Source organism: Glandiceps talaboti, chromosome 19 (assembly GCF_964340395.1).
Source record: "Glandiceps talaboti chromosome 19, keGlaTala1.1, whole genome shotgun sequence".
NCBI lineage: Eukaryota > Metazoa > Hemichordata > Enteropneusta > Spengelidae > Glandiceps > Glandiceps talaboti.
The window spans coordinates 767901-780471 of record NC_135567.1 but is presented as its reverse complement, the minus strand read 5'-3'; the positions used below and the strand labels follow the sequence as shown (position 1 = coordinate 780471).

Sequence of the window (12571 nt, the reverse complement as noted above, 5' to 3'; positions counted from 1 at the left end):
TTAGAACAGGCAGGGTAGGTAGGTGTGTTATTTTATTTTATTATATTTTTTTCAAGTGAGTGTCTAGTTCTGGTCTGCTATTTCTTTCTTCCTATCAGATGTACAGCCATCACAGATTGGAAGAACAGTTTGTTTTTTAAGTTGATCAACTTGATGTCATCATTGTCAGTTTCCGCATCCACTATTTCTCGTGAGACTTCACAATTTTTGCAATTTTACTATTCCCTTTTTTTGAATATGTAAAAAAAAAAGTTTAGAATCGGCAGTGAAAACTAGGTGAGGTCGGGTAACCAGAACCAAACAATTATTTATTTTAGGCTTGATCATAGCAGTTTGACTGTATAGCTGTTGTATTCAGCAGAATATGAACAGTTGTGATTATTTATTGTGTAAATTGGGCATATATAATTACAGATGGAATTAGGCAATGTCTGGTTTTCAGGGTCTAATGTGAGACTTGACATGAAAACCAAGCTACTAATTTCACAGAGAGTTTAACTTTAGATGGTCCCTAGATCCTAGTCCATGACGGAATTGTAGAATGGTGGTTTTGTTTTGGTTTGCTTTGTTTTGCAAACCCCAAGAGAAGAAAATTTTTAAGACAAAATAGAATGAATAAAAAAGATGAAAAACATTGACGGCTACAATTATTACTGTCATTTTGTGACAGTGTACCAATTCTGTATGTGAAGAATAGAAATTGAAGTATGAAATTTGGGATTATTACCATAGTTGGAAGTATGAGTGACAATGTATCCCATTTTGTAAAAAAAAAATTCAGCCATGAAATTTCCAGTGGAGGTAATTAAAAAAACTACAAATGCCGAATTTGTCCCTTTTATGTCATACACATTTCAAAGAAAGCGAGAAATGTAATTTACATCCTAAACAGGCATACAAATGTACTGGCAATCTTCAAATGATTTACTTATCTTGGATGTTCATGTACAACTGTTCATATTGCTATGAATATAAATATATATGCACACACTGGTGATATTTTTTTATTCACTATTTTGAGGATTTTCATTCTGTAGGCAATGAGGAGCCAATAGGATTCTGATAGAAAATTTACTAGATTCTTATTAGATTCTCACTGTTTTCTTGCTAATTTGCATACAAATAGAAAATTCACTAGATTCTCACTAGATTCTTATTAGATCCTGTTTTCTCGCTAATTTGCATATAAATATCTAATAGAAAATTTACTAGATTCTCACTAGATTCTTATTAGATCCTGTTTTCTCGCTAATTTGCATACAAATATCTAATAGAAAATTCAATAGATTCTTACTAGATTCTCATTGTTTTCTCGCTAATTTGCATACAAATATCTGATAGGTTATTGAGATTCTTACTAGATTTTCACTAGATTCTTATTAGATCCTCTGTTTTCTCGCTAATTTGCATACAAATACCTGATAGATTATTATGAGATTCTTACTAGATTCTCACTAGATTGTTATCAGAATCTAGTGAGAGATTTTTGTAAGAGTAGTTTGATGTCAAAATATAAACATATTCACTTTATCACATGTGTACTGCCAGTCATAGCAATATTGCAGACGTCGTCACTCTGTTAGAGACATTGTCAGATTCAATGACCTGTAGATGAAGTACAAGGATGATGATAGTATGGACTTTGTACTTATCTAAATCTGACTACATAATGTACTATTATGAAAGACCTGCTATTCCTTGTCAACCAATCCACATACAGAATTTAGTTTATGTATTCACATTAGAATCATACCACTGGTCTGTACACTTATGCATTCACTATTGCCATCATAGTTTTTAAGTTAAGCTTCTGTCTGTCTGTCTGTCTGTCTGTCTGTCTGTCTGTCTGTAATATATTGGATGTATCTCATGAGCTTCTACATCTATTGAGTAAAACTTAATAATTTGGTACGTGTATTCACTCTTTATTGCACTACACAAAAAAAAAATGAAATTACAAAAGCACAGGCACTTGAATGAATTTGTATGATTTTAAAAAAAAAAAATGTATAGTAACTCTAGTTAATAGTAGTAGTACACTTTTTGAAATCATACAAATTGATTGGAGTGGCTGTCTAGAAAAGGTCCACAATTTATAAAGTTATCAGTTTGTCTTTGTTGATGATTTACCAAACTATATCCTTTACAAGTATCATTCCAATATGACAATTAAAAAAAATCTATGTTAGCGCTGCTGGCTTTTTCTTCATTAAAACAAATTACTCTCTCATAGTCTCGAAATAAGTTCGAATTACGTAAGCAAAGTATTACCGAAGTCGACATATCGCGAACAATTTAACACATCGAAGTAATTACAATTTACAGACTTTACGACAAAAATGGTTACCATGGCAGCTCTACCTAACTGTGATATTGGCTTTACACAAATATTTTTAGCCTTTTGAAGATAGTTATAAATTACGGTGTATACTTACTTCATGTACGATGATCGAGCCCCATGTTGCTATTTGAAAGTCACTGTATCTGTCATCCATAGTTTTCCATGCATTCTCCATCGGTTGACGAAACGGGTTGTCCGGTATATAATCGAGATATTCAGTAGCTAAACGAAAAGTTGCTACAACTGTGTCATTATCATCCATGGTCGATCGGGATCTGGTACTTTTACCACTGCCAAATATCTATGTGTATGAAGTATAACACGAGACTAGACAAACCGTGCCGACAGTGTTGTCACTCTATCGCCAGACGACCTCATAATACATTGACCTGCTAACGGGTACCGAAGTCCTTTGTCTGGGCGTTTTTGATTGGCTTAGAGCCATCGGCTGATACTGCCGGTGACGTCATACTAAACGCAACGGATCGTGCCTGTACACATGTGATAGATCGTGCAGTCACTGAAGTTATGAAATGTATTAGGGACTGGATAGAAATTACAGGGTGGGGTGGGCTGGTTTTTTTTAGGTGTGGGTCACTATTTTTTTTACGCAAGGGATAGTAGGACAATGATATTTGTGTATGCATTTAGGGGTGGGTCAGACTAGGGGTGGGTCAGACTAGGGGTGGGTCACAGACTTTTATGCAATGATACGTTGATAGTCAACAAAATGAAAAAATACTGACATTCCAAGAAAAGGCAAGTCTTAGATTTATAATTATCATAATACATCTATGGCGTTGAATGCCTGCCAATATTCGAAAATTCAATACTGCAATGACTATATGCAATACTGCAATGACTATATGCAATACTGCAATGACTATATGCAATACTGCAATGACTATATGCGATATGACTACATGAGATGATTACATGCGATATGACTACATGAGGTGACTACATGCGATGCGACTACATTAGATGACTACATGAGATGACTACATGCGATATGACTACATGAGGTGACTACATGCGATGTGACTACATGAGATGACTACATGCGATATGACTACATGAGATGACTACATGCTATACTGCGATGCGAGATGATGACATGATATGCGGCGATTTTGTAATGACGTTATGCCATTCGTAGATTATTCAATATGCATAAGGGGTAGACCATTCGATATCCTGGGGGGCTTTGAAGATTGGTGGAGAGTCATTATTTTTTTTCCCACCTGCTTGCCTGAGAATTATTTTTTTCTCCTTCGCCTATGCTGGCAACTTTTTTTTTCTTTGCTTTTCTGAGATATCCGTATTTTTTTTTACGTCAATGTTGAACACCTACATTTGTTGCCACAATTTTCTGTTTGGTTTTGACACACGGTAATAGAGAGAGTAAAAAGATGTTCTATGACACACATATTATATTTAGAAAACTACATATTTCATACATGTTTGATTTTCAATTAAATAAACATCGTTGACAGTTTTTATGCCATGGTATGATGACACACTGAAAATACAAATCGGAAACTTGATTGGTGAGCTCAAACATTCAGATAGACCAGTCAGTTTCTCAAGCTTGGGGGATGGGGGGTGTCAGTGTTTTTTTTTCCATTGGGCCGACAAAAAGTCACTGACCCCCCTGAATAAAGTTTCATAGCATCTGACAGTAAGTTGTAGAGGGAAGAGCTTTGAGACTGGGATATGTCCACCTCTTGTGTGTTATTGTGTGTGTGAATGGGGGAGGGGGGGTTTCTAGGGTTCTACAAAACGGCCTGGAGGATTTTTACTTCTAAAGGCAATGTTTAGGCTATTCACAGACACTTTCAGACAATAATTTACAAATTTTACAAGACAGCTCTAACATGTAAAAAGCAACTCTGTGAGGTTGAAACATTTTTGAAATAAAGTTTCATAGCATCTTGACAGTAAGAGTTGGAGGAAAGAACTTTGATTTGAGGCTTGGACATGTCTACGTTTTTTTTTACCAATTTTGGTGAATCTTATTGTTGGTTTAACGAATGAGTGGCCTCTGGGGTGATGGAGTGCAAGGGGTCCCCCCCCGCCAGATCTGCAGTTTTTTGTTTCTATTTAGGCAATTTTTAGGTTATGCATAGCCTCTGAGATATATATTGCCAAGCATCGAAAAGCTAAAGTAAATATAACTTTTTACCTAAGTTTTCCATGTTATAAAAGTGGGCCTGTAACATTGGTATAGGGGCATTGATATTGCATGTATAGTAAAGTTACTGATGTGTTAGAGCACTTTAGGAGGTCATACCTAGTGTACAATAGAAACTTGAATTTGAGTTGTGGTGTCGATACATGTAGTGTCTGAAATAGGAATTATAGCATCCCTTTTGACAAATTCATACTGAAGAGACTAGAACAATTTAGATTAAGTTCTTTTATAAACTATCCAATAGTATGAAGGTTACCATTACAAAACCTTCAAGTTCACTTTTGCCCCAAAGTGTAAGATAAGTGAAGCACTGATTGTGAAACAGCCAAACACTTACATGGCATGTTCTGTAACTAGTGTGGTAGCTAGGTAATACATGTATTATATGTATAATGTTATGTATAGTTATTTATGAACCCTTACATGAAGTAATATTTAAACCATTTACGAAAGAAACAGAGAAAAGAACAAATATATATATATATGTACCACATGCTAACGAAACTGACTGGTACCTGACATGTGTTTGAAACTGTTTGTCATGATTTGACAAGTGTCCTGGTTGGAGAGGTACGAGCAGGTTGAACAGTATACTCGAACCTGTGCATCATTTCCCTGCCAAGACATTTTTTTTCTAGCAGTAGTGGTCCGTCTTTTTTTTCCATCACCCTCTCATATCCGGATTTTTTTTCAAGCAAATCCATTTGGCATCTTTTTTTCCCCGAAATCTTCCAAGCCCCCCCCCGGATATCAAATGGTCCACCTCTTACCACGTGCAACGGTGCAACATGCTGAGGAGTACTCCCTAGCCTGTTTCATATCAATACTCGTATTATGCGTATTGAATAATCTACGAATGGCATAACGTCATTACAAAATCGCCGCATATCATGTCATCATCTCGCATCGCAGTATTGCATATAGTCATCTCATGTAGTCATGTCGCATGTAGTCATCTCATGTAGTCATATCGCATGTACATGTAGTCATCTCATGTAGTCACATCGCATGTAGTCATATCGCATGTAGTCACCTCATGTAGTCATATCGCATGTAGTCATCTCATGTAGTCATATCGCATGTAGTCATCTCATGTAGTCATATCGCATGTAGTCACCTCATGTAGTCATATCGCATGTAGTCATCTCATGTAGTCATATCGCATGTAGTCATCTCATGTAGTCACATCGCATGTAGTCATATCGCATGTAGTCACCTCATGTAGTCATATCGCATATAGTCATCTCATGTAGTCATATCGCATATAGTCATTGCAGTATTGCATATATTCATTGCAGTATTGCATATAGTCATTGCAGTATTGCATATAGTCATTGCAGTATTGTATTTTCGAATATTGGCAGGCATTCTACGCTATAGTACGTGTACGTTACAGAATGACTGGTACAGTGATGTCAATGAATGTCTTCAACATTTGTGCAGAAGTCACCAAAGTATTAATGTAAGAATCTCTAGTTAATCGATTCATTTTTTCTTGTTCAGCACATATTCAAGTCTTTATTCAGACGTGAGGTATATTTGTTTACTTGATAAATGTAGTAAGAACAGTTTGAATTCTAAAGGTACTAGCATTAATATTCCATTTTATGTTAGCTCAGAAGAAAAAACAATTATACATTTGCATGTACCAAAATAAAATGACACTGCCAAACATGGTTTGTACTTTTGACTTCCTTTATCAGGACGTATCTGGACTTTATATGCGTATAAAGATACTTCTGTGTGTCCCACTTGGATGTAGCACAGGGGCGGGTCAGTGTCTCAATGAAATTATATTTTCATTTACCAAAGCAATAAGTTCACGTGACACGTTTGATTGACAGTTGTCATTGGTATATATTGTTGGATTGATAGTTATATGTTTACTCGAGTGTGCTATCTTCATAAAAATCGTCTTAAACACTTCTAAATTAAATCCTCCTCACATAAAGAAAGAAGCGACCAAAAATTTGACTGCTCATATCGTAATTGAATCCCGAAAAATCAACTGTCTTATGAAGCTTTCAACAGTTAATAAACTAGTTGTCTTGCCATTTCTTGCCCTAATATGTGGATAATGTTGTTCCACCTATTTTAGACAGAGAGTATATCTGGCCTGAATTACATTTCCGCGCAAATGCAAACCGAGGGAACGAACAGCACTTAGGGAAGGGGTGGGGGCTGATGAGAAAATATTTTGTACAAATTGTTTCCCAGTTCCCTCTTCCCTTCAAGCTCACAAAAAAACGTTGTCGCTGATTTTCATTTGTGCAGTTATATGGCATACTTCCCGTATTCTGGAGATGTGCAAATGTATGATACACTAGTATAAAATAACAGTAATCGACTTCAGTGTTCATACATAATAAGAGATTTCTTTATAAGTGTGGGATTTGCAAGGAGAGGTTGGATCGTAATCTATATTTGGAGATACTTAGCCAACCCCATTCAATTGTGGTTTGGCGCAGGAACAGCATACCTTGATCACCCATGGGGAGTATTCTGGAATAGGGCTCAATCATTTGGTAACCTTGCCAAAATAAACCACAGGCTAGCATTGAAAGGGTTCTGGAAAATTCATTAAACGGAATAATTTTTAACCGACACAATATGCACATTATGCAAGTTTTTCGATTTGCCAATCCCCTCTCAGCGCAACGGAGGATGTTTTTAGACATGGTATTTTTTACAAGTGTGTAAGTAATGTTTATGATAGTCCATATATGCTTTTCAAGTTACATTTTAAAGTTCCACAGATGCCGGATCGGAGAACTAGAAAGTTTACAAACCTGATGCCAGTAAATTTAATGTTTTTAAACACTGTGCCGTTCACAGATGTACATGTATAACAACGTATAGTGGTCTTTGTTGTAGTATTTTGAATATTGACTTTAATTTATCAAATTTAATTTTCCAGATTGTCCACCTGACAATATTGATTTTATATATTTGCCTCATAATGTATTTTAGATATAGTATTTTATTTGCCACAAACTCAAAATCATATCAACATAACAAGAGAGAAAGTACAAAAGACAGTGGAATAAATATTACAATTAAACTGATGGATGAATACAGAGTTTATGGCTGGACCACAGAAATAGTTTGAAACAAACTAGTCAAGTTTGTGGCCCATACTACAATTAATTAAACAAATAAAATAATCAAAGCAAAAACAAAAACAAATTTGAAATTAAAACAAAAACAAACAAAAAACAAACAAAACAAAACGCGTTCTCATCAAAAAAAAATATAACAACTGGCATTAAATGCAATGTAAGGTAGAAAAAGCTGAATTAATTTTGTAACAAATACTGTTTTAACTGAGATTTAAAAGTAGTCCTGGATTGTATTTTTTTCAATTCTTCAGGTAAGGAGTTCCAATGTTTTGCAGCTGCATACTGAAAATTGTGTTGCGTCAAAGTAAGATTTACTTTTGGAATGTAAAAGTTATCTCTCGTTGTATTCCGAGTGTGATACGTATTTGGTGGTGTGTTGAAATAGTCGTTAACTGTTTGCGGGAAGTGACCGGCCCTCAAATCAAAAATAAATAAATAAAGAAGTATTAAATTTGCATTGCTGGTGGACACTTAGAATTCCTAGTTGCTGAAAAAGAGGGGAGGAGGGAGCACCAATATTTGAAAAAGTTATAAAGCGAATAACTTTCTTTTGAAGGTTTAAGATAGGCTTGAGAAATGTATTGTATGTATTGCCCCATATCTCTATACAATATGAGATATGGGGCAAGATCATAGAGTTATACAGCAGAAGAAGAGTAGATTTAGGTACGTAATAGCGAATTTTGGAAATTATGCCATTAATTGGAGAAATTGCTTTCCTAACTTTTTCAATGTGTGATGTCCAAAGCATATTTTGATCTAAACACACGCCAAGATAATTGGTTGACGTTACTTGTGAAATTTGTGAGCGATTGATGCCCAGACTTCCCTCCGTTTTCACCAATCTTTGCGAAGTCTTAATAATCATGAAATTAGTTTTTTCTACATTGATAGTGAGCCTATTGGCGTCGCACCAGTCACATACTTTCCTGAAGTCGAAATGGAGTTGATCAAGCTGAATTATATTTGAGGGATTGTTGATAAATTGAAACAAGTTTGTGTCGTCGGCAAATAATCGAAATTCAAATGCATCAGTAGCGTTCACAATATCATTGATGTAAATCAGAAAGAGAAGGGGGCCTAAAATTGAGCCTTGTGGTACTCCACATTGTATTTCGCTATATGGCGAGGTAACATTATTTATACAGACACACTGCTTACGCTGGGAGAGATAACTTTTAAACCAAAGTAAAGGCAAGCCTCTGACACCATAGTGACTCAGTTTCTGTAGAAGAATACTATGGTCTATTGTGTCAAAGGCTTTCCGCAAATCAATGAAAATACCACATGTCAGATATCCATTGTCCAGCTTATTAGCAATACCAGTGATCAGGTCAACCAGGGCAAGCTTAGTACTGTGTTTTTTCCTGAAACCAAACTGAGTTTTGATGAGGATGTTGTATTTTTCAAAATATATAACAAGCTGATGATTGACAATAGATTCAAACACTTTACTGATTACGGGCAAAATTGAAATGGGGCGATAATTGCCAACATCGCATGGCGAACCTTTTTTATAAATAGGTATTACCTTGGCAATCTTAAGTAGACTTGGAAAAATACCATTGTTGAGAGAACAGTTAATTATATGTGTGAGAGGGCATGCAATAATGTGAGCAGCGTGTATAACTAAGAGGGGATTAATTGTGTCCTGACCGGTAGCTTTGCGGGGATCAAGCTTGAATATTTCTCCAAGGACGTCTTCTTCAGACACGGGGTGAAAGAAAAAGGAGTTGAGGTAGTTCCCATCCAGGTATTGTCTAAAGTCTTTGTTGCTTGTAATCTTTTGAGCAAGATTGGGCCCAATACCAGTGAAATAATTATTGAATTCTTGAGCAATATCTCTTGTATCTCTTAAGCATGTGTTTCCAGGGTTGTTTGTAGTTAATTTATCGGGAGAACATTTGGTATGTGTTTTGTTCAACATCTCTTTAATAATAAGCCAAGTTTTGTTGGTGTTGCCAGAGGCATTTGAAATTTTATTGGTGTAGTAGTTTTTCTTAGCCAACCTAAGGAGCTTCGTCAATGTATTCCTGTACCTAGTATACATATTTTTAATTTGGTTATTCCTTGGGTGATTTTTCATTTTCGAGAAAAGTTTATGTTTTGTATGTATGGATGTAAATAAGCCCTTTGTGATCCAGGGTCTTTTAATTGACTTTTGTGTTCTTGTAAATGTATTTATTCGAAGATGTCTTCTGATAACAGTATGAAATAAATCATTAAAAATATTGTATGCTTCAGACGGATCTTCGCACATGTGGACTGGTTGCCAGGATACATTGCTTAGGTCAGCTAAGAAGGCCTCTTTGTTGTAATTCCTGAAATCGTAGGTGTGTGTTTTGGTACTGTTTTCAAAAACGTGATGCAGACTTTTAATAATGCCGAAAATTGGATAGTGGTCTGAAATGTCTGTTTCAATTGTACCGGACTCAATAAAGTGGTCAGTAATATTTGTGAGGTGTTAGTAACTCTGGTAGGGGTGTTAATTAATTGTGTCATATTGTATGTATTCAGGAGAGTATTGTAATGAGTAACGGGTGGGCTATCTAAAGATGTGTCAATATTCATATCGCCAAGGAGAATACAATCACGCCCGTTCACTGACACCTGATCAAGGCATGCTTCTAAACTGTCAATGAATTCATTAAACGGTGTGTTGGGTCTTCTGTAGATAACGCCTATAACAATCTTTTTGTTGTTGATCATAGTTTCCCCAAAGATGGATTCGCAGTGATTAATTTTACATGTGTTAATGCGAGAGAAGGACAACGAGTTGTGAAAATACAGAGCGACTCCACCACCTTGTGAGGCTTCACGATTACAAGTAACGAAAGTATAGGAAGGCAAATCATAAAGACAGCAATTTGAATCGGGATGTAACCATGTTTCCGTTAGAGCTATAAAAAGAAAATTTTGATCTAACATGCTTAGAAAGTTAACAAAGCTATCAAAGTTTTTTGTAAGGGATCTGACATTGCAATGTAGGAAAGAACATGAACTGTTTAAAAGATTTCTATCAGAATTGAACTGGTTGACTGTGCAAGACTTACAGCTGTATTTGACTATGACTTCTTCGTTCATCATGAAATGACTGACATACTTAGAGAATAAGTAATCGAAAAATGTGTTTTTAATGTGCATTAAGGTAGTTTTGTTTGTTTGATATGCTTGTGTGTTTTGTATTCTTGAATTTTTCATTTTTAGGAGCCTGTAAATGGGACTTGCCGGCCTTCCGTGAAATAAATAAATAAACTATGTCAACGAGTTGAGTAATTGGTAACAAAATACAACACCTTATTATTCCAAGACAATAGCCCCCGTCACCACGTCCTGGTTTTCACATAATTTTATACATTACACTTTCATTCAAACGGGGGTCGACACATACATTCATAATTCATCAACAATACCGGTGCTTATCCGTCATTGCACGCATTTAGCGAGGAACGCTAGTCTATACCTTCATTACACAGTGTTCACCCCTGTGCACGTTACATAAGTTTGTATTCCTGTAAAATAAAAGAATGTGGAGTAATCAACTCCGGACTTTTGATTGGTTGTTTGTCAAATGTAACACGTGTACTCCCTGTCAAGTGATTGACCAATTTGAAACAAACAACACCTAACTAGTCTTATAAACACAATAATTTTCCCTGCCACCACCTTTAAAGTGCACCTGGAGGGGTAGAGGAAAATTTGATCCTCTAGGTCTGATTGGTTCATGGTTCTCGACAGGAATCTAACATCTTGGGTTGGGTATATAAATGACGCGTGATACATTTTCAAACTGTCTTTGCGACTCCAGCAAACGATAAACAAAGATGGATACTGGTATTGTGCTGCTCACCCTGGTCTATGTCGTCATAGTATATGTCCGAAGCCTTGTACTGCTGAGAGTGGATGATAGAAGAATATTCCGATGTTTGGTATGGGTCCTGGATGCTGTATGCTGTCTACTTCGCTCACTGGTCGAAAAGAGGAAGTTGGAAGGAAAAATTGCAATGTGTATCACCGTATGGATGCTGTGTTTGGTTCAGATGTTTGTTCGCCGTACAATAGAGACTGTTCGAGAATGGAAGTCAATGGTTTGCGTATTGGTTCGTCAATTTATCATGGTTTGGTCCCTGCGAGAACGTCGAAGGATGGTATATGAGATAAGTCGGTTTGCAATGTTTGTTCTTTCTGCTGCATTTGGGCCCGTTGTATGGGAATGGGGGCCATGGTGGCAATTTCGGCGCGGTACCTTTTTTGGCGGGAAGGTGGCGGCCCGGGTTGACAGGTTAGGATTTAGACGGTTTTGTCAGGAGGAAAGTTTGTCATTGGTTGTTCAAGTGGCACAGACTGTAATATTCCCCATTTTCGAAAACATTAAGAACGCAAAATACAAATACAAAATACATATCAACATTTATCTACGAATAAAAAATACAAATCAAAATTTATCGACAAACAAATTTGAATAGATACGTCATACATAGTCATGTACACAAAGTTGTTCTCGGGTACCCAGATTCCTATAAATTCAGCCACCTCCGGTATACACATTTCTTTCACAACCGAAACAATTGTATTTTGCCATGTTCAAATGAAAAATCATTGATGTTTATATTAGACTATTTACGAAACACAAACTTGAAAACCATAATTGCCTATAACCACAGAAAACCACTTCTATTTAGGGTCCCATACTAAAGTTACCCCAAAACTAGTAAACCAAATGTAAACTTAAAATAGATTGTTCCTAGAAATACAGACTGTGCCACTTCTAATTAGGGTTCCCATTCTAAAATTAACAACTTTCGCAAAAACTAGTTAACTAAATGTAAACTTAAAATAGATTGTTTCTAGAAATACTGACTGTGCCACTTCTAATTAGGGTTAAAGTTTTCGCAAAATCTAGTTTTTTTTCAAGAA

General features: G+C 36.0%; 1 protein-coding gene across 1 annotated transcript in view; it reads right to left on the bottom strand.

Annotated features, from left to right (window-relative positions):
- The window catches only part of LOC144450222 (methylsterol monooxygenase 1-like), a 38360-nt gene extending 35667 nt beyond the window's left edge, over window positions 1-2693 (bottom strand). Inside the window, exon 1 of the mRNA XM_078140813.1 lies at window positions 2436-2693. Within this exon, the coding sequence (XP_077996939.1) occupies window positions 2436-2603 (168 nt within the window). The 5' untranslated portion in view covers window positions 2604-2693. The remainder of the gene's footprint in view (window positions 1-2435) is intronic.
- Between the last annotated feature and the right edge of the window lie 9878 nt (window positions 2694-12571).